The sequence below is a fragment of the Leptodactylus fuscus genome, unplaced genomic scaffold (assembly GCF_031893055.1).
Source record: "Leptodactylus fuscus isolate aLepFus1 unplaced genomic scaffold, aLepFus1.hap2 HAP2_SCAFFOLD_120, whole genome shotgun sequence".
In the NCBI taxonomy this organism is placed as follows: domain Eukaryota; kingdom Metazoa; phylum Chordata; class Amphibia; order Anura; family Leptodactylidae; genus Leptodactylus; species Leptodactylus fuscus.
Window position 1 is genome coordinate 247,554 of NW_027440033.1, and position 24,239 is coordinate 271,792.

General features: G+C 51.6%; 1 protein-coding gene across 1 annotated transcript in view; it reads right to left on the bottom strand.

Moving 5' to 3' along the window:
* Positions 1 to 16,567, bottom strand: part of LOC142186809 (attractin-like protein 1) — a gene marked incomplete at its 5' end in the record, with an annotated part of 174,907 nt that extends 158,340 nt beyond the window's left edge. Inside the window, one exon of the mRNA XM_075261373.1 lies at positions 16,413 to 16,567. Within this exon, the coding sequence (XP_075117474.1) occupies positions 16,413 to 16,567 (155 nt within the window). The remainder of the gene's footprint in view (positions 1 to 16,412) is intronic.
* Positions 16,568 to 24,239: the final 7,672 nt, after the last annotated feature.

Genomic DNA, 24,239 nt, shown 5'->3' on the forward strand with positions numbered 1-24,239 from the left:
GTGTGCGTTCTCGTATGGCGAGACTCAGGTTATACTCCTAAGGACAGACTAGTGGTGTTTTATTATGATATTGCACCTTGTATGGTTTATGTATCCACCTGATTGTATTATTAGGAGGTCACTCTATGTTGTCCACATGATGTCACTGAGGTGCTTCTAGCGATACTTGTTAGTATATAGATACATTGTATCACCACCTGTATTATAGTCATGTTTCTATTCCTCCATATGAGGTAACATTGCCCCCCCCCCCTTTCCTTGTTTGTTCTTCTTATTATTTGCATCATTTTATTGATATCATTAATGAATACATTTATACCATTTTACAATTGGTGCTTCTGTCTTTTGACAACGTGCTTTCTTGTTAATATTGAATACACTAATAATATATATATATATATATATATATATATATATACACATACATACATATATACATATATACACACACACACACACACACACACACACACACACACACACACACACGTCTGTAGCCTGTTAGCATTTGTGTATTTTTTTCCAGCTCTTAAGCTGCAGAAATGCAAAATCACATTGTTTATACCATAAATTCAAAAAGTTTTCAGTGACAAGTCGGCCTCTTTAATATGGCTGCCATTATGCAAATACGTGAGTATTCACCCAGCTTTTCCATGTTTCTGAATGACTAACATGACTAGTTAAGTGACAAGTTAGGAATAGGGACATGAAGCTGGTCCTAAAGGACAGGTCAGTGCTTCCACCTCCTCTACGCTATTGCTCTTTGTTTTTGGGAAACCTGGGTGACAACCAGATATGTAACTTGCAGCTCCTGTGCCCAATGCAATCTGCATCCGACCCCCACTGGCCAGGTGACATCTATAATAGCGGCACTTTCTTATGTCTCCTTGAGGCTCCCGAGTCCGGTAGAAATGACGACCTCCACACCCCAATAGCTACACCCTGGGTACAACCAACATGGCTGACGCTATCACTGCACTTCCCAAGTGTTTGAGCAACAAACTTTCTACATTACAAAACCAGAAAGGGGTGTACTGCTGTAAAACATTAAAAAAAAAAAAAAAAAAAAAAAAAAGCAGGAAAATAACCCAACTTTCCCAGACTCAGAAAGAAAACTAAGAAAAAAAGGATTCAATATTCCTGCTGCTGGGACTGCCATTCAGCTTTCCCAGGCTCCTGACTAGCAGCGCCTATCATGTGTGTAATGTGTTTATGGAGTAAAGTTTGCACAATATCTTAGAGACCTTACAATGTACAAAATGATCGGTAAGGGGGGAGGGGGAGCGGCGACGCCATAAATCCGTTATTAAACGGGCGCTCTGCAGATAAGACGCAGGACAGACGGGAGATGAAATCATTTCTTATCAGCTCAGTGTTATTTGTCAAACTGACAGAAGGGAAAGTTCACTGGAAATAGATTTCGTCTGCCCAGAGGAGTAGAGGAGGGGCGGGGCGCAGGTAGAGGGTCACTAGTACCAAGGACATCCCAAAAGAAGCGAGAATCCAAGTCCGAGGAATAAAACTACCCAAAAGTCAGACGTTTCCAAGAGATATCCAAGTTGTGATTTTTGTAGAACATTGTGATGTATGCTCCAGTCACATCCAGAGCTGCAATCTCAGTCCTAGTATACATGTACAGTTGGCTCCAGTCACATCCAGAGCTGCAATCTCAGTCCTAGTATACATGTATAACATAGGCTCCAGTCACATCCAGAGCTGCAATCTCAGTCCTAGTATACATGTATAACATAAGCTCCAGTCACATCCAGAGCTGCAATCTCAGTCCTAGTATACATGTATAACATAGGCTCCAGTCACATCCAGAGCTGCACTCTCAATCCTAGTATACATGTATAACATAGGCTCCAGTCACATCCAGAGCTGCACTCTCAGTCCTAGTATACATGTATAACGCCTGCTCCAGTCACATCCAGAGCTGCACTCTCAGTCCTATCATACAAGTTGGCTCCAGTCACATCCAGAGCTGCAATCTCAGTCCTAGTATACATGTATAACGCCTGCTCCAGTCACATCCAGAGCTGCACTCTCAGTCCTAGTATACATGTATAACATAGGCTCCAGTCACATCCAGAGCTGCACTCTCAGTCCTAGTATACATGTATAACATAGGCTCCAGTCACATCCAGAGCTGCACTCTCAGTCCTAGTATACATGTATAACATAGGCTCCAGTCACATCCAGAGCTGCACTCTCAGTCCTAGTATATATGTATAACATAGGCTCCAGTCACATCCAGAGCTGCAATCTCAGTCCTATCATACAAGTTGGCTCCAGTCACATCCAGAGCTGCACTCTCAGTCCTAGTATATATGTTGGCTCCAGTCACACCCAGAGCTGCACTCTCAGTCCTAGTATATATGTTGGCTCCAGTCACACCCAGAGCTGCAATCTCAGTCCTAGCATACATGTATAACATAGGCTCCAGTCACATCCAGAGCTGCACTCTCAGTCCTAGTATACATGTATAACATAGGCTCCAGTCACATCCAGAGCTGCACTCTCAGTCCTAGTATACATGTATAACATAGGCTCCAGTCACATCCAGAGCTGCACTCTCAGTCCTAGTATACATGTATAACATAGGCTCCAGTCACATCCAGAGCTGCAATCTCAGTCCTAGTATACATGTATAACATAGGCTCCAGTCACATCCAGAGCTGCACTCTCAGTCCTAGTATACATGTATAACATAGGCTCCAGTCACATCCAGAGCTGCAATCTCAGTCCTAGTATACATGTATAACATAGGCTCCAGTCACATCCAGAGCTGCACTCTCAGTCCTAGTATACATGTATAACATAGGCTCCAGTCACATCCAGAGCTGCACTCTCAGTCCTAGTATACATGTACAGTTGGCTCCAGTCACAGTCGCTGTTCAGCTTACAAACAGCAGCTTTATAAGTGACTTGTGAAATATTTTTAATAAATGTTGAGGTTTTTTCCTGCGTTTTTCGGCCTCTTATGAATTTCAGGGATTTGTTGCAGTTTTTCTCCACAGAGCTGAGAAGCCGCAGACTCCCCGCCACAGCCATCTAAAACGTATCCAAGTGTGAACCCAGCCGTGAGATCTCCTGCGGTACCGGAGGCCTTCTTACCTTCCCGCCATCTTCTCTCAGTCAGCGGCGCCGCCACAGGAAGGCGCCAAAGGGGAAGACGGAGCGCTGAGGAGAACGGCCAGGCCACGCCCCCTGCTGTCACACACAGAAGAGCGCGGCGCTGATTGGTGCTCGACAACGATGGGCAAAGACTGACTAGTCCGAGCACCAATCAGCGCCGCGCTCACAGCTTTGAAGAGGAATTCAAACTCGTCTGATCTGACTGGAATCCTCCACACGGTTCCCGCGCTTTCTCCTCAGCCCCCTAACAGCACCGCTCAGGCAAAGAGGGGTGTCCGGGAAATACGGGGTGTCCGGGAAATACGGGGTGTCCAGGAATACGGGGTGTCCGGGGAATACGGGGTGTCCAGGAATACGGGGTGTCCGGGAAATACGGGGTGTCCAGGAATACGGGGTGTCCGGGAAATACGGGGTGTCCGGGGAATACGGGGTGTCCGGGGAATACGGGGTGTCCAGGAATACGGGGTGTCCAGGAATACGGGGTGTCCGGGAAATACGGGGTGTCCGGGGAATACGGGGTGTCCGGGAAATACGGGGTGTCCAGGAAATACGGGGTGTCCAGGAATACGGGGTGTCCGGGAAATACGGGGTGTCCAGGAAATACGGGGTGTCCGAGAATACGGGGTGTCCGGGAAATACGGGGTGTCCAGGAAATACGGGGTGTCCGAGAATACGGGGTGTCCGGGAAATACGGGGTGTCCAGGAAATACGGGGTGTCCGAGAATACGGGGTGTCCAGGAATACGGGGTGTCCAGGAATACGGGTGTCCGGGAAATACGGGGTGTCCAGGAATACGGGGTGTCCGGGAAATACGGGGTGTCCAGGAAATACGGGGTGTCCAGGAAATACGGGGTGTCCAGGAATACGGGGTGTCCAGGAATACGGGGTGTCCGAGAATACGGGGTGTCCGGGAAATACGGGGTGTCCAGGAAATACGGGGTGTCCGAGAATACGGGGTGTCCAGGAAATACGGGGTGTCCGGGGAATACGGGGTGTCCGGGGAATACGGGGTGTCCGGGAAATACGGGGTGTCCAGGAATACGGGGTGTCCAGGAATACGGGGTGTCCAGGAATACGGGGTGTCCGGGAATACGGGGTGTCCGGGAAATACGGGGTGTCCAGGAATACGGGGTGTCCGGGAAATACGGGGTGTCCAGGAAATACGGGGTGTCCAGGAAATACGGGGTGTCCAGGAAATACGGGGTGTCCAGGAATACGGGGTGTCCAGGAAATACGGGGTGTCCGGGAAATACGGGGTGTCCAGGAAATACGGGGTGTCCGAGAATACGGGGTGTCCAGGAATACGGGGTGTCCAGGAATACGGGGTGTCCGGGAAATACGGGGTGTCCAGGAATACGGGGTGTCCGGGAAATACGGGGTGTCCAGGAATACGGGGTGTCCGGGAAATACGGGGTGTCCGGGAAATACGGGGTGTCCAGGAATACGGGGTGTCCAGGAATACGGGGTGTCCGGGAAATACGGGGTGTCCGGGAAATACGGGGTGTCCGGGAAATACGGGGTGTCCAGGAATACGGGGTGTCCAGGAATACGGGGTGTCCGGGAAATACGGGGTGTCCGGGAAATACGGGGTGTCGGGAAAAATGTCTGGCAACTGGAGTAAGAAGACCAGGTATAATAGCAAGAAAGAGACTACAGCTTTGTATGTGACTGGAGTAGAAGACCAGGTATAATAGCAAGAAAGAGACTACAGCTTTGTATGTGACTGGAGTAGAAGACCAGGTATAATAGCAAGAAAGAGACTACAGCTTTGTATGTGACTGGAGTAAGAAGACCAGGTATAATAGCAAGAAAGAGACTACAGCTTTGTATGTGACTGGAGTAAGAAGACCAGGTATAATAGCAAGAAAGAGACTACAGCTTTGTATGTGACTGGAGTAGAAGACCAGGTATAATAGCAAGAAAGAGACTACAGCTTTGTATGTGACTGGAGTAAGAAGACCAGGTATAATAGCAAGAAAGAGACTACAGCTTTGTATGTGACTGGAGTAAGAAGACCAGGTATAATAGCAAGAAAGAGACTACAGCTTTGTATGTGACTGGAGTAAGAAGACCAGGTATAATAGCAAGAAAGAGACTACAGCTTTGTATGTGACTGGAGTAAGAAGACCAGGTATAATAGCAAGAAAGAGACTACAGCTTTGTATGTGACTGGAGTAGAAGACCAGGTATAATAGCAAGAAAGAGACTACAGCTTTGTATGTGACTGGAGTAAGAAGACCAGGTATAATAGCAAGAAAGAGACTACAGCTTTGTATGTGACTGGAGTAGAAGACCAGGTATAATAGCAAGAAAGAGACTACAGCTTTGTATGTGACTGGAGTAAGAAGACCAGGTATAAACAGTAAGAAAGAGATTGCAGCTCTGGATGTGACTGGAGCAGAGGACATGATACCAGTGACTGCAGCTATGGATGTGACTGGAGCAGAGAACATGATACCAGTGGCTGCAGCTCTATATGTGACTGGAGCAGAGGACATGATACCAGTGACTGCAGCTCTGAATGTGACTGGAGCAGAGGACATGATACCAGTGGCTGCAGCTATGGATGTGACTGGAGCAGAGGACATGATACCAGTGACTGCAGCTCTATATGTGACTGGAGCAGAGGACATGATACCAGTGACTGCAGCTCTGAATGTGACTGGAGCAGAGGACATGTTACCAGTGGCTGCAGCTATGGATGTGACTGGAGCAGAGGACATGATACCAGTGGCTGCAGCTATGGATGTGACTGGAGCAGAGGACATGATACCAGTGACTGCAGCTCTATATGTGACTGGAGCAGAGGACATGATACCAGTGACTGCAGCTCTGAATGTGACTGGAGCAGAGGACATGTTACCAGTGGCTGCAGCTATGGATGTGACTGGAGCAGAGGACATGATACCAGTGACTGCAGCTATGGATGTGACTGGAGCAGAGGACATGATACCAGTGACTGCAGCTCTGAATGTGACTGGAGCAGAGGACATGATACCAGTGGCTGCAGCTATGGATGTGACTGGAGCAGAGGACATGATACCAGTGACTGCAGCTCTGAATGTGACTGGAGCAGAGGACATGTTACCAGTGGCTGCAGCTATGGATGTGACTGGAGCAGAGGACATGATACCAGTGACTGCAGCTCTGAATGTGACTGGAGCAGAGGACATGTTACCAGTGGCTGCAGCTATGGATGTGACTGGAGCAGAGGACATGATACCAGTGACTGCAGCTCTGAATGTGACTGGAGCAGAGGACATGTTACCAGTGGCTGCAGCTATGGATGTGACTGGAGCAGAGGACATGATACCAGTGACTGCAGCTCTATATGTGACTGGAGCAGAGGACATGATACCAGTGACTGCAGCTCTGAATGTGACTGGAGCAGAGGACATGATACCAGTGACTGCAGCTCTGAATGTGACTGGAGCAGAGGACATGATACCAGTGACAGCAGCTCTATATGTGACTGGAGCAGAGGACATGCTACCAGTGGCTGCAACTATGGATGTGACTGGAGGAGAGGACATGATACCAGTGACTGCAGCTCTATATGTGACTGGAGCAGAGGACATGATACCAGTGACTGCAGCTATGGATGTGACTGGAGCAGAGGACATGATACCAGTGACTGCAGCTATGGATGTGACTGGAGCAGAGGACATGATACCAGTGACTGCAGCTATGGATGTGACTGGAGCAGAGGACATGATACCAGTGACTGCAGCTCTATATGTGACTGGAGCAGAGGACATGTTACCAGTGGCTGCAGCTATGGATGTGACTGGAGCAGAGGACATGATACCAGTGACTGCAGCTCTGAATGTGACTGGAGCAGAGGACATGTTACCAGTGGCTGCAGCTATGGATGTGACTGGAGCAGAGGACATGATACCAGTGACTGCAGCTCTATATGTGACTGGAGCAGAGGACATGATACCAGTGACTGCAGCTCTGAATGTGACTGGAGCAGAGGACATGATACCAGTGACTGCAGCTCTGAATGTGACTGGAGCAGAGGACATGATACCAGTGACTGCAGCTCTATATGTGACTGGAGCAGAGGACATGATACCAGTGACTGCAGCTCTGAATGTGACTGGAGCAGAGGACATGATACCAGTGACTGCAGCTCTATATGTGACTGGAGCAGAGGACATGCTACCAGTGGCTGCAACTATGGATGTGACTGGAGGAGAGGACATGATACCAGTGACTGCAGCTATGGATGTGACTGGAGCAGAGGACATGATACCAGTGACTGCAGCTATGGATGTGACTGGAGCAGAGGACATGATACCAGTGACTGCAGCTCTATATGTGACTGGAGCAGAGGACATGATACCAGTGACTGCAGCTATGGATGTGACTGGAGCAGAGGACATGATACCAGTGACTGCAGCTCTGAATGTGACTGGAGCAGAGGACATGATACCAGTGACTGCAGCTCTATATGTGACTGGAGCAGAGGACATGCTACCAGTGGCTGCAACTATGGATGTGACTGTAGGAGAGGACATGATACCAGTGACTGCAGCTCTATATGTGACTGGAGCAGAGGACATGATACCAGTGACTGCAGCTATGGATGTGACTGGAGCAGAGGACATGATACCAGTGACTGCAGCTCTATATGTGACTGGAGCAGAGGACATGATACCAGTGACTGCAGCTATGGATGTGACTGGAGCAGAGGACATGATACCAGTGACTGCAGCTCTATATGTGACTGGAGCAGAGGACATGATACCAGTGACTGCAGCTCTATATGTGACTGGAGCAGAGGACATGATACCAGTGACTGCAGCTCTATATGTGACTGGAGCAGAGGACATGCTACCAGTGGCTGCAACTATGGATGTGACTGGAGGAGAGGACATGATACCAGTGACTGCAGCTCTGAATGTGACTGGAGCAGAGGACATGATACCAGTGGATGCAGCTATGGATGTGACTGGAGCAGAGGACATGTTACCAGTGGCTGCAGCTCTGAATGTGACTGGAGTATAAGACCAGGTGTAACAGGGACTGATCATATATACATAGAGGATATTCTGGCACCGATCTCATCAGTGTGAATTACGTCCACATTCTGCATGGTGTCGGTCAGGTCACATGACTTTGGCCCACTATTTGCCTGATGTTTAGGTGCCGTTATCCCAAGTGTGCTGACAGGTGTGTACAGACCAGACACAGGTCACAGCGCCCAGAACTTGGCGGACGGTCGCCCCTGCCCCGTGACCCCCTGGACATCAGCGGAGTTCTAGGCTTTGAAGATGTAATTATCTCTCATCAAAGTCCATTATTCAGTGGCGGGCGGCAGTAGGGGCGGGCGACGGTGGCGTTTACCTCGCGGTTCTCGCCACTTTGATATCAGCGTCTTTTATTCATCAGAATCTCCTATAAATATCGCTTTTATCTTCATTAAAACTCTATTAATATTAACAAGTGGTGAAAGTTCAGAGCGGCGCGGCCTCTAATCAGACACATTGTACTACGCTGTGGCGGTATCCTCCTCCCCCACAGTCCGCTGCCACCGCTGATACACTCACAGGGATTCCCTGTACTACACACGTATAATAGACAAGTGTAACATGATGGTAATCCAGAAGTAACATGACCTAATCGCTGCCGGATCGTCACATGTTCTAGATCAGTGACGGCGAACCTATGGCACGCGTGCGGTCGCCCGGATCGCTCACCAACAGGGAATCCGGTACAGGATTCCCCGTTGATGAGCGATCACTGCCTTCAGTTGTATGTGCAAATGCACATACAGCTGAAAGCTGTCAGGGTAGGCCGCGGATCGCGCGACCGCGGCCTACACTGGCTGCAGAGTTTGACCTCTGCCCCGACGCGGGCGCGATGACGTCATCAGCGCCGCCAGTGACAAGAAGGTGGATGCCGGCGGCTCTTCAGGGGTGAGTATGAGAGTGGCTCACTGTGTATATGATGTTGGGGGGAGCGCTTATAATACTTGGTGGGGTGTGTGATACTGGGGGGGAGTGTATAATACTGGGGGGGCTTATAATACTGGGTGGGGTGTATAATACTGGGGGGAGTGTATAATACAGGGGGGAGTGTATAATACTGAGGGGGCTTATAATACTGGGGGGAGTGTATAATACTGAGGGGGCTTATAATACTGGGGGGAGTGTATAATACTGGGGGGGCTTATAATACTGGGGTGGCTTATAATACTGGGGGGTGTACTAAAGAGCATATAATACTGGGGGGGGGGGCTATTTATAAGCACACAATACTGTGTGTGGATGCCACTGTGGAGCATATAATCCTGTGGGGGGGGACACCTACTGCGGAGCATATAACACTGGGGGGCTACTGTGGTACTGTGGAGAATATAATATTGTGTGGTGGGCCCACTGCAGAGCATATAATACTGTCTGGGGTCCCCTCACTATTTATATCACACAGTATCTGTTTTATAGCAGACGTGATATTAGTACAGGATGTAAGAATATTACACGGTAACTATAAAACAGATCCTGTGCGATGTAAATAGTGAAAATTAATTGTTCAAAGTCCCAAATGCCGAGACCTTTACATTTCAGTACAACGTTGTTTGTATTATTGAAAGCTCTGTAAAGCCCCACATGACTGTAATTTTTGGTCAGTAACTGTCCGCAATTGTGGATCCGCATAGTATTAAGTCTATATTGTCGTGTTGGCACTCCGCGAAAATTTTGTGGGTTTTGGGTTGCAGTTTGGGCACTCGGTCTCTAAAAGGTTCGCCATCACTGTTCTAGATTATCAACTGGTCATACATCAATAGTACAAGTGATGATATAAACTATGTACTAGACAGGACCGTCTATGCTATCTGTGTGCAGAATCTCCAGTGTATCCTATGAGATGTAACTCTACACTGCCTGTCTATATGATGTGGGTGCACTGTGTGCAGAATCTCCAGTGTATCCTATGAGATGTAACTTCACACTACCTGTCTGTATGATGTGGGTGCACTGTATGCAGAATCTCCAGTGTATCCTATGAGATGTAACTCTACACTACCTGTCTATATGATGTGGGTACACTGTATGCAGAATCTCCAGTGTATCCTATGAGATGTAACTTCACGCTACCTGTCTGTATGATGTGGGTGCACTGTATGCAGAATCTCCAGTGTATCCTATGAAATGTAACGCTACACTACCTGTCTATATGATGTGGGTGCACTGTATGCAGAATCTCCAGTGTATCCTATGAGATGTAACTCTACACTACCTGTCTATATGATGTGGGTGCACTGTGTGCAGAATCTCCAGTGTATCCTATGAGATGTAACTCTACACTACCTGTATGATGTGGGTGCACTGTATGCAGAATCTCCAGTGTATCCTATGAGATGTAACTTCACGCTACCTGTCTGTATGATGTTGGTGCACTGTATGCAAAATCTCCAGTGTATCCTATGAGATGTAACGCTACACTACCTGTCTATATGATGTGGGTGCACTGTGTGCAGCACCTTCAGTGTATCCTATGAGATATGACTTCACACTGCCTATGTCTACTGTCTTGGGGAGCTAATACTGCTCTCCTGGCCTCCCCCATTTTCTCTCCACTCTTACATGTAGGTGACATTGCCAGATGTGACATCACACAGGATACACTGACACTGTGCATGGCGTGGGGGCCGCAGTTCTATGACAACAAAATAGGGGCCTCTGTTTTTGCCCCAGCTGGCGCCATCCATGGGAGTAACTCACCAGTGCAGGTAATTTAGTATAACAGATGGCTCTGCACCTGACAATCAGCGGGATGAATCTGAGCACCGCATTCGCCCCGTGAATATTAAATGCCAGAGATAGATCGCCTGCAGCGGGGAGTAATGGGCGGCCATGACAGAGAGGTGCAGGGGAGGGGTGCTTACTAACAACTATCAGATAAGATACATTTTCCATTCAAGAGTTTGGGACAGTTTGGTGATGCTGCGGTCAGGCGTGCCGTGGCTATATTGGTTGTCACCCAACTTTCCAAGAAGCAGATAAAAGAAAGAAACTCCTTTAATTAGGAATTTGTTATTGTCTTCGCAAGTCCCAGTCTCCTGATCGAGTGCTCTATATTCATGTATCCATGGACTGTATTCCTGGTGGTGGAGGGAGGGTAATAGCGCCTCCTGGAGATGGGGAGGGGGCAGTAACTAGTTAGTTTATCTATTTCATTGACTGGAGTGTCCAGTGAAACCAGAGCTCCCCATTGATCAGCGCAGCCGTCTCCATTCAGGAGCATCTGGTCTGCCACAGCAATTAACCCATCGATGATAGAGAGACTGGGGGGGGGGGGGGGGATCAATTGCAGCCCAATATGGGGAGGGGGCGGCGTTACTACTTACAGAATGGAGTCATTGATGTAGTTGGCAATGACCTTACATGTACAGAATAACACATCTTGCTACAAGTTCTGGAGCTCCAGTCACATCCAGAGCTGCAAATACTCTGTCTTTACACCAGGCACTAGACTAATCTACACCTCCCACGATGCAGTACAGCCAATCTCTACTGACAGACAGCTGAATTATCAGTGCAGCTCTGGATGTGACTGGAGTACCACACTCCTGTAGCTTAGTGAAGTAGTTACAAGGTTACTCCGTATTCTCTACCTTGGCTGTGCCCTCCACCGCCGTACGCGTGGCGTTCTTGGCGATCACCTGGGGCTGTGACCTGGATTTCATTTTCACCTTGTGCATCAATCACAAGCTTCAGATGAGAACTCTCCCTGGCAGACGGCACCTGTCGGCCCAAGAGCGACATCTGTTGTGGTGTTGTTCCTCCTGGCCGCATTCCACCGCATATAATACGGTCACTTTCAGGGTTACTCACACTCCGGCATCGCGTCCGCCCAATGTTAAGACTGGAGCATTGTTCTTAAAGGGGCAGCGAGGACAATGAGATCACAACTCTACCTGTATATCACGTACAGACCAGACTGGTAATTACATTTGTGCTGGACTCATAGACTGTGGCGCACTAAATGTTCCTTACTTAGCTATTGCAGAAGTCTCCACGCCTCAGTATCCAGCGTTATCCAGAGCCCAGGACATAGAACTACTGCCATAAACTCCCATCAGGCACAGGACTGACACACCTGTCGGATTTCTATATTCTATATTGTGCGTCAGGCCTGTATTTTACTTCCACAGCTGCAGCAGAAACCTAAGACTGACAGTAGGATTCTGCAGTGGATGAGCAGTGTGAACAGTGTCCACAGATTTGTAGACTTGACGCATTGAATCCACTTACTCTTCTGCCTATAAATCTGGTCTCATTGTGACTTCTAGTACAGTGGTCTGCAGGTGTCAGAGGATGCTGGGAGTTGTAGGATCAGTGATATACGGCATAGCCTCCCCTGCGTGCACCACTAGGCTGTACTGTATTACTGTACTGTACTGTACTACTGTATGTGGTGCCCCCTGGTGGACATCTGTAGAATGTCCATGTACATTTCCAACTTTATGTTTCTTAAGTTATTTTGTTGCAGGTTTTTTATTATTTGCTGAAATCTAATGGACTTGTTGCTCTGCTTTGCACAGGAAGTGACAAGGACTTATTAAATCCAACAAAAACCGCCTGATTTTGCTTCTTAGTAGTGGCGGTCGTAGATTTAGCCGTAAACAGACTCAGTCCCATGTAATAATCCGCGGGTAAATAAGACCTACTTTCCCAGACACAATGGCGCGGAGGTAAGTGGTTTCATCTGTGAACATAACAATGCGTCTTGCTTTGTGCCAAAGCATGAAAGTAGCGCTTGTAAAATGAGGGAGGGGCCGGCGGTAGCGTGGGCGCTCCGGCGGAGTTAATGGCTCCATTATCTAAGTATTTGCAATTGATTTGATTCATTCGGCAGAAGGTGCGGATGAATGAGGCTTTTACCAGAGGAGAATTAGCCGCTTCGCTCTGATTGCTGTGGACGCTCCAGAACCAGCCATACAGCGGCGGCGCAGGACGCTCTTCTCGCCATTCCCAGTTAATCAAGATTCCCTTTAAAAGCGCCGGAGTGCTCGCTGAACACCGTTATTACAGCGTCCGATCGGAGCCGCAGAAAAGCTCCAAATAAAGGGAGAAAATGAAGCGGCACAATAGTCCGGAACCTTAAAGCCACAGAAAAAAAATAGCATTACGCTTTCTCTTTGCCGGAGTTTAAGTGCGACAGTGCCATGAAAGTAACAGGCAATTTAGTATCGACAACAACAACAACAAAAAACGGCACAAAGATGCGAATCAAACAACTTATTGTTCAGGAGCATCTATTACCCCACCCCTCCCCCGCCATTGTAAGGAGGAATTATGGGAGATGTGGAGGCGGCAAAAAGCTGACAATTAAGAGCTAATTGCCTCATGGACAGTGGCGGGAAAATAACCGGCCCATTCTGAAGGCTCATCCTGAATGACATTGCGTGATATACTCCAGTCACATCCAAAGCTGCAGTCACACGCTCCCATATAACGTGTCACATCCAGAGCTGCAGTCACACGCTCCCATATAACATGTCAGATCAGATAGGTATAAACATTACATGATTAGATAGGAAAGTTGGGGAAAAGGGAAAACACAGCCCAAACAAACGAATCCTTCAGGCCATATCTTAATGCAACTTGGAATTCATGAGTCCCATTATAATATCCTCGATATAAATGCTTTGAAAGTTGCAAATACACACAGTATTCAATATGAGCCCAATATAGCATACACATCCAAACGCATTTATATGCTGAATTCACACGGTCAGGTAATATGGTCGGGTGCCCGGGATACGAATCCTCGTCGGCTCAAGGTGTAGCATGCAGAAGTTAGAAAAATCCAGCATCCACGTCGATAAAAAAGTATTTCTTTATTGTATCAAATTAAAAAAACATAAATGATGACGTTGGCTATGAATAAGGCACGCATGTGCTGAAACGCGTCAGCCGACGTCATCATTTTCTCTAGCGTTTGGGGTAGGGAGCACCTCTGACCTGGTGAAATATGTTTTTTTAATTTGATACAATAAAGAAATACTTTTTTATCTACGTGGATGCTGGATTTTTCTAACTTCTATAAACATTACATCTCCAGCTATTTATGATTGCAGGATTGTGCAGACAATAATCCAGCAGGGGGCAGCAGTGACACGTCAGGACCTGGACCTACAGATCTAACGGGAAATAGACATAATTGTAGTAGCAGCAGCTCTAGAAGTGACTAGAGCATAGAACCTGACCTATATACTGAGTGTCTGGAAAGTAAGTACACAAATTAAAAGGATGGACTTTAGCCGGTATATGAAGCGTTTTTCATTGATGAACATGTGGCCGGTGATGCGCGGTTGTGGCGCCACAGGTAGGCTGAGGTTGTGGCGCCGCAGGTAGGCCGAGATGTCGGTTGCCTCTCCCTCGCTGTGCCATGTGACAGGAGAAACGAAGAAGAGAAAGCGCTTTAATGGGAAATGCGCTTCATCACTGTTACTTATTACAAGAATTGCTGGAAGTGCTGCCGCCTCCCTCGATGCAAACAGCGCAAGGCCGGGAGATGGACTGACGCGCCCGTTCAGACTCCTAGCATGGCCCTCACCATGACGTACGCAGCCTGGATGCGGTTCACGAGCTCTTCGCAGGTTGGCACAGGCGTTGTGTACACAATGGACTTGACCTGTCCCCACAAGAAAAGATCTTCGTTTCTCCTGTCACATGGCACAGCCAGGGATAGGCAACCGACATCTCGGCCTACCTGCGGCACCACAACCGTGCATCACCGGCCACATGTTCATTAATAAAAGGACGCTTCATATACCGGCCAAAGTCTGCCGCCCTGTCATTCTGTGTACGCACTTTCCGGACACCCTGTATACTAGCAGTTACTTCTTACTGTTATTACTATATGGAGATTTGTCCAGGCACCATTTATCACAAGTTCTCCGGAATATTCTTGGTGCATCATTATTACAACAGGCCGAGCGCACAATCTCTTAAAGCTACAGAGCCTATTACTTATACATAATACATAGTTGTCAACAGTAGATGTGCGTCGTCGGCAGTGGATGTGCGCCGTCGGCAGTATATGTGCGTCGTCGGCAGTGGATGTGCGTCGTCGGCAGTGGATGTGCGTCGTCGGCAGTGGATGTGCGTCGTCGGCAGTATATGTATGTCGTCGGCAGTGGATGTGCGTCGTCGGCAGTGGATGTGCGTCGTCGGCAGTATATGTATGTCGTCGGCAGTGGATGTGCGTCGTCGGCAGTGGATGTGCGTCGTCGGCAGTATATGTATGTCGTCGGCAGTGGATGTGCGTCGTCGGCAGTGGATGTGCGTCGTCGGCAGTGGATGTGCGTCGTCGGCAGTGGATGTGCGTCGTCGGCAGTGGATGTGCGTCGTCGGCAGTATATGTGCGTCGTCGGCAGTGGATGTGCGTCGTCGGCAGTGGATGTGCGTCGTCGGCAGTGGATGTGCGTCGTCGGCAGTATATGTATGTCGTCGGCAGTGGATGTGCGTCGTCGGCAGTAGTGGATGTGCGTCGTCGGCAGTATATGTATGTCGTCGGCAGTGGATGTGCGTCGTCGGCAGTGGATGTGCGTCGTCGGCAGTGGATGTGCGTCGTCGGCAGTGGATGTGCGTCGTCGGCAGTATATGTGCGACGTCGGCAGTGGATGTGCGTCGTCGGCAGTATATGTATGTCGTCGGCAGTATATGTGCGTCGTCGGCAGTGGATGTGCGTCGTCGGCAGTGGATGTGCGTCGTCGGCAGTATATGTATGTCGTCGGCAGTGGATGTGCGTCGTCGGCAGTGGATGTGCGTCGTCGGCAGTGGATGTGCGTCGTCGGCAGTATATGTGCGACGTCGGCAGTGGATGTGCGTCGTCGGCAGTATATGTATGTCGTCGGCAGTATATGTGCGTCGTCGGCAGTGGATGTGCGTCGTCGGCAGTGGATGTGCGACGTCGGCAGTGGATGTGCGTCGTCGGCAGTGGATGTGCGTCGTCGGCAGTGGATGTGCGTCGTCGGCAGTGGATGTGCGTCGTCGGCAGTGGATGTGCGTCACGATACACTTAGTTGTTTTGTAAATTTCCTCTAATCTGGCATCTGATAATTTTGCGTCACTGATTTCGTACGTGAACTTTCTTACGCCTTTCTGTGATTCCCTAATAATCCAAGCTGGCTTAATGGCGTATTAAAGGAATGAGTGTAATTGGTAGAAGTGCAGGCATGGACTAAGCGTTGTCTAGCTGGAGGTAACACTAGAGTCCTCCTCTATGTCTCTGGACACTTGGCAGTCACTCACCGATGTCATAAGCCAGGAAGTCTGCAGAGAAGCACTTGGCGCCGTTGCTCAGAGATGTGTCGTTATGTGTGTTACCACCAAATACAAGCATGGCGCCGCTGATCAGCACGGCAGAGTGCAGGTACCGCGACAGACCACTCTCCTTCAGGATCATCCTGCAACACAAAGTCACAAAAGTGTCAGACAGTGATCCAAATGTGGGAAACCAGTCCTGACCTAATACTTATCACAGCCGAAGGTTTGCTACAGTGTAGTGGTGCGGTAAATGCGTCAGCAGCAGCAGACACAGTGTATCAGTGCACATAAAGGATGTCAGATACTACAATGGAGTAGTTAGAAACGTATTCTCCTTCATGTGAGCCAAGGCAGCTGGACTATCAGACAGCACAGCTAATATACCCAGAGCCGAGCCAGCGCCACCTACTGGACCATCAGACTGCACAACTAATATACCCAGAGCCGGGGCAGCGCCACCTACTGGACCACCAGACAGCACAGCTAATATACCCAGAGCCGAGCCAGCGCCACCTACTGGACCATCAGACTGCACAACTAATATACCCAGAGACGGGGCAGCGCCACCTACTGGACCATCAGACTGCACAACTAATATACCCAGAGCCGGGGCAGCGCCACCTACTGGACCATCAGACTGCACAACTAATATACCCAGAGCCGAGCCAGCGCCACCTACTGGACCATCAGACTGCACAACTAATATACCCAGAGCCGGGGCAGCGCCACCTACTGGACCATCAGACTGCACAACTAATATACCCAGAGCCGAGCCAGCGCCACCTACTGGACCATCAGACTGCACAACTAATATACCCAGAGCCGGGGCAGCGCCACCTACTGGACCATCAGACTGCACAACTAATATACCCAGAGCCGAGCCAGCGCCACCTACTGGACCATCAGACTGCACAACTAATATACCCAGAGCCGGGGCAGCGCCACCTACTGGACCATCAGACTGCACAACTAATATACCCAGAGCCGGGGCAGCGCCACCTACTGGACCATCAGACTGCACAACTAATATACCCAGAGCCGGGGCAGCGCCACCTACTGGACCATCAGACTGCACAGGTAACACACCCAGAGCCAGGGCAGCGCCACCTACTGGACCATCAGACTGCACAGGTAAGATACCCAGAGCCGGGGCAGCGCCACCTACTGGACCATCAGACTGCACAACTAATATACCCAGAGCCGGGGCAGCGCCACCTACTGGACCATCAGACTGCACAGGTAAGATACCCAGAGCCGAGCCAGCGCCACCTACTGGACCATCAGACTGCACAGGTAACACACCCAGAGCCGGGGCAGCGCCACCTACTGGACCATCAGACTGCACAACTAATATACCCAGAGCTGGGGCAGCGCCACCTACTGGACCATCAGACTGCACAGGTAACATACCCAGAGCTGGGGCAGCGCCACCTACTGGACCATCAGACTGCACAGCTAATATACCCAGAGCCGAGCCAGCGCCACCTACTGGACCGACTGCACAGCTAATATACCCAGAGCCGAGCCAGCGCCACCTACTGGACCATCAGACTGCACAGGTAACACACCCAGAGCCGGGGCAGCGCCACCTACTGGACCACCAGACTGCACAGCTAATATACCCAGAGCCGGGGCAGCGCCACCTACTGGACCATCAGACTGCACAACTAATATACCCAGAGCCGGGGCAGCGCCACCTACTGGACCATCAGACTGCACAACTAATATACCCAGAGCCGGGGCAGCGCCACCTACTGGACCATCAGACTGCACAACTAATATACCCAGAGCCGGGGCAGCGCCACCTACTGGACCATCAGACTGCACAACTAATATACCCAGAGCCGGGGCAGCGCCACCTACTGGACCATCAGACTGCACAGCTAATATACCCAGAGCCGGGGCAGCGCCACCTACTGGACCATCAGACTGCACAGGTAAGATACCCAGAGCCGGGGCAGCGCCACCTACTGGACCATCAGACTGCACAACTAATATACCCAGAGCCGGGGCAGCGCCACCTACTGGACCATCAGACTGCACAGGTAAGATACCCAGAGCCGAGCCAGCGCCACCTACTGGACCATCAGACTGCACAGGTAACACACCCAGAGCCGGGGCAGCGCCACCTACTGGACCATCAGACTGCACAACTAATATACCCAGAGCTGGGGCAGTGCCACCTACTGGACCGACTGCACAACTAATATACCCAGAGCCGGGGCAGCGCCACCTACTGGACCATCAGACTGCACAACTAATATACCCAGAGCCGAGCCAGCGCCACCTACTGGACCATCAGACTGCACAACTAATACACCCAGAGCCGGGGCAGCGCCACCTACTGGACCATCAGACTGCACAGATAACACACCCAGAGCCGGGGCAGCGCCACCTACTGGACCATCAGACTGCACAGGTAACACACCCAGAGCCGGGGCAGCGCCACCTACTGGACCATCAGACTGCACAACTAATATACCCAGAGCCGGGGCAGCACCACCTACTGGACCGACTGCACAACTAATATACCCAGAGCCGGGGCAGCGCCACCTACTGGACCATCAGACTGCACAGGTAACATACCCAGAGCTGGGGCAGCGCCACCTACTGGACCATCAGACTGCACAGGTAATATACCCAGAGCCGGGGCAGCGCCACCTACTGGACCATCAGACTGCACAACTAATATACCCAGAGCTGGGGCAGCGCCACCTACTGGACCATCAGACTGCACAACTAATATACCCAGAGCCGGGGCAGCGCCACCTACTGGACCGACTGCACAGCTAATATACCCAGAGCCGGGGCAGCGCCACTTACTGGACCGACTGCACAACTAATATACACAGAGCCGGGGCAGCGCCACCTACTGGACCATCAGACTGCACAGGTAAGATACCCAGAGCCGGGGCAGCGCCACCTACTGGACCATCAGACTGCACAGGTAATATACCCAGAGCCGAGCGAGCGCCACCTACTGGACCGACTGCACAGCTAATATACCCAGAGCCGGGGCAGCGCCACCTACTGGACCATCAGACTGCACAACTAATATACCCAGAGCCGGGGCAGCGCCACCTACTGGACCATCAGACTGCACAACTAATATACCCAGAGCCGGGGCAGCGCCACCTACTGGACCATCAGACTGCACAACTAATATACCCAGAGCTGGGGCAGCGCCACCTACTGGACCGACTGCACAACTAATATACCCAGAGCCGGGGCAGCGCCACCTACTGGACCATCAGACTGCACAACTAATATACCCAGAGCCGAGCCAGCGCCACCTACTGGACCGACTGCACAGCTAAAATACCCAGAGCCGGGGCAGCGCCACCTACTGGACCACCAGACTGCTCAGCTAATATACCCAGAGCCAGGGCAGTGCCACCTACTGGACCGATTGCACAGCTAATATACCCAGAGCCGGGGCAGCGCCACCTACTGGACCATCAGACTGCACAACTAATATACCCAGAGCTGGGGCAGCGCCACCTACTGGACCATCAGACTGCACAACTAATATACCCAGAGCCGGGGCAGCGCCACCTACTGGACCACCACACTGCACAGGTAACACACCCAGAGCCGGGGCAGCGCCACCTACTGGACCGACTGCACAACTAATATACCCAGAGCCGGGGCAGCGCCACCTACTGGACCGACTGCACAACTAATATACCCAGAGCCGGGGCAGCGCCACCTACTGGACCATCAGACTGCACAGCTAATATACCCAGAGCCGAGGCAGCGCCACCTACTGGACCGACTGCACAACTAATATACCCAGAGCCGGGGCAGCGCCACCTACTGGACCATCAGACTGCACAACTAATATACCCAGAGCTGGGGCAGCGCCACCTACTGGACCACCACACTGCACAGCTAATATACCCAGAGCCGGGGCAGCACCACCTACTGGACCATCAGACTGCACAGCTAATATACCCAGAGCCGGGGCAGCGCCACCTACTGGACCATCAGACTGCACAACTAATATACCCAGAGCCGGGGCAGCGCCACCTACTGGACCATCAGACTGCACAGGTAACACACCCAGAGCCGGGGCAGCGCCACCTACTGGACCGACTGCACAACTAATATACCCAGAGCCGGGGCAGCGCCACCTACTGGACCATCAGACTGCACAACTAATATACCCAGAGCCGGGGCAGCGCCACCTACTGGACCATCAGACTGCACAACTAATATACCCAGAGCCGAGGCAGCGCCACCTACTGGACCATCAGACTGCACAGCTAATATACCCAGAGCTGGGGCAGCGCCACCTACTGGACCGACTGCACAACTAATATACCCAGAGCCGGGGCAGCACCACCTACTGGACCATCAGACTGCACAGCTAATATACCCAGAGCCGGGGCAGCGCCACCTACTGGACCATCAGACTGCACAGCTAATATACCCAGAGCCGGGGCAGCGCCACTTACTGGACCGACTGCACAACTAATATACCCAGAGCCGGGGCAGCGCCACCTACTGGACCATCAGACTGCACAACTAATATACCCAGAGCCGGGGCAGCACCACCTACTGGACCATCAGACTGCACAACTAATATACCCAGAGCCGGGGCAGCGCCACCTACTGGACCATCAGACTGCACAACTAATATACCCAGAGCCGGGGCAGCACCACCTACTGGACCATCAGACTGCACAACTAATATACCCAGAGCCGGGGCAGCGCCACCTACTGGACCATCAGACTGCACAACTAATATACCCAGAGCCGGGGCAGCGCCACCTACTGGACCATCAGACTGCACAACTAATATACCCAGAGCCGGGGCAGCGCCACCTACTGGACCATCAGACTGCACAACTAATATACCCAGAGCCGGGGCAGCGCCACCTACTGGACTATCAGACAGCACAGCTAATATACCCAGAGCCGGGGCAGCGCCACCTACTGGACCATCAGACTGCACAACTAATATACCCAGAGCCGGGGCAGCGCCACCTACTGGACCATCAGACTGCACAACTAATATACCCAGAGCCGGGGCAGCGCCACCTACTGGACCATCAGACTGCACAACTAATATACCCAGAGCCGGGGCAGCGCCACCTACTGGACCATCAGACTGCACAACTAATATACCCAGAGCCGGGGCAGCGCCACCTACTGGACCATCAGACTGCACAACTAATATACCCAGAGCCGGGGCAGCGCCACCTACTGGACCGACTGCACAACTAATATACCCAGAGCCGGGGCAGCGCCACCTACTGGACCGACTGCACAGCTAATATACCCAGAGCCGGGGCAGCGCCACCTACTGGACCACCAGACTGCACAGGTAATATACCCAGAGCCGGGGCAGCGCCACCTACTGGACCACCAGACTGCACAGCTAATATACCCAGAGCCGGGGCAGCGCCACCTACTGGACCATCAGACTGCACAGCTAATATACCCAGAGCCAGGGCAGTGCCACCTACTGGACCGATTGCACAGCTAATATACCCAGAGCCGGGGCAGCGCCACCTACTGGACCATCAGACTGCACAACTAATATACCCAGAGCCGGGGCAGCGCCACCTACTGGACCATCAGACTGCACAACTAATATACCCAGAGCCGGGGCAGCGCCACCTACTGGACCGACTGCACAACTAATATACCCAGAGCCGAGCCAGCGCCACCTACTGGACCATCAGACTGCACAACTAATATACCCAGAGCCGGGGCAGCGCCACCTACTGGACCATCAGACTGCACAGCTAAAATACCCAGAGCCAGGGCAGCGCCACCTACTGGACCATCAGACTGCACAGCTAATATACCCAGAGCCAGGGCAGCGCCACCTACTGGACCACCAGACTGCACAGGTAACACACCCAGAGCCAGGGCAGCGCCACCTACTGGACCATCAGACTGCACAGCTAATATACCCAGAGCCGGGGCAGCGCCACCTACTGGACCATCAGACTGCACAACTAATATACCCAGAGCCGGGGCAGCGCCACCTACTGGACCATCAGACTGCACAACTAATATACCCAGAGCCGGGGCAGCGCCACCTACTGGACCATCAGACTGCACAACTAATATACCCAGAGCCGGGGCAGCGCCACCTACTGGACCATCAGACTGCACAGGTAATATACCCAGAGCCGGGGCAGCGCCACCTACTGGACCATCAGACTGCACAGCTAATATACCCAGAGCCGGGGCAGCGCCACCTACTGGACCATCAGACTGCACAGCTAATATACCCAGAGCCGGGGCAGCGCCACCTACTGGACCATCAGACTGCACAACTAATATACCCAGAGCCGGGGCAGCGCCACCTACTGGACCATCAGACTGCACAACTAATATACCCAGAGCCGGGGCAGCGCCACCTACTGGACCATCAGACTGCACAACTAATATACCCAGAGCCGAGCCAGCGCCACCTACTGGACCATCAGACTGCACAACTAATATACCCAGAGCCAGGGCAGCGCCACCTACTGGACCATCAGACTGCACAACTAATATACCCAGAGCCGAGCCAGCGCCACCTACTGGACCATCAGACTGCACAACTAATATACCCAGAGCCGGGGCAGCGCCACCTACTGGACCATCAGACTGCACAACTAATATACCCAGAGCCGGGGCAGCGCCACCTACTGGACCATCAGACTGCACAGGTAAGATACACAGAGCCGGGGCAGCGCCACCTACTGGACCATCAGACTGCACAGGTAACACACCCAGAGCCGGGGCAGCGCCACTTACTGGACCATCAGACTGCACAACTAATATACCCAGAGCCGAGGCAGCGCCACCTACTGGACCATCAGACTGCACAACTAATATACCCAGAGCCGGGGCAGCGCCACCTACTGGACCATCAGACTGCACAGGTAATATACCCAGAGCCGGGGCAGCGCCACCTACTGGACCATCAGACTGTACAGATAACACACCCAGAGCCGGGGCAGCGCCACCTACTGGACCATCAGACTGCACAGCTAATATACCCAGAGCCAGGGCAGCGCCACCTACTGGACCATCAGACTGCACAACTAATATACCCAGAGCCGAGCCAGCGCCACCTACTGGACCATCAGACTGCACAACTAATATACCCAGAGCCGGGGCAGCGCCACCTACTGGACCATCAGACTGCACAACTAATATACCCAGAGCTGGGGCAGCGCCACCTACTGGACCATCAGACTGCACAGGTAATATACCCAGAGCCGAGGCAGCGCCACCTACTGGACCATCAGACTGCACAGGTAATATACCCAGAGCCGAGCCAGCGCCACCTACTGGACCATCAGACAGCACAGCTAATATACCCAGAGCCGGGGCAGCGCCACCTACTGGACCATCAGACTGCACAACTAATATACCCAGAGCCGGGGCAGCGCCACCTACTGGACCATCAGACTGCACAGGTAATATACCCAGAGCCGGGGCAGCGCCACCTACTGGACCATCAGACTGCACAACTAATATACCCAGAGCTGGGGCAGCGCCACCTACTGGACCATCAGACTGCACAGGTAAAACACCCAGAGCCGGGGCAGCGCCACCTACTGGACCATCAGACTGCACAACTAATATACCCAGAGCCGAGGCAGCGCCACCTACTGGACCATCAGACTGCACAGGTAATATACCCAGAGCCGGGGCAGCGCCACCTACTGGACCATCAGACTGCACAACTAATATACCCAGAGCCGGGGCAGCGCCACCTACTGGACCGACTGCACAACTAATATACCCAGAGCCGGGGCAGCGCCACCTACTGGACCATCAGACTGCACAACTAATATACCC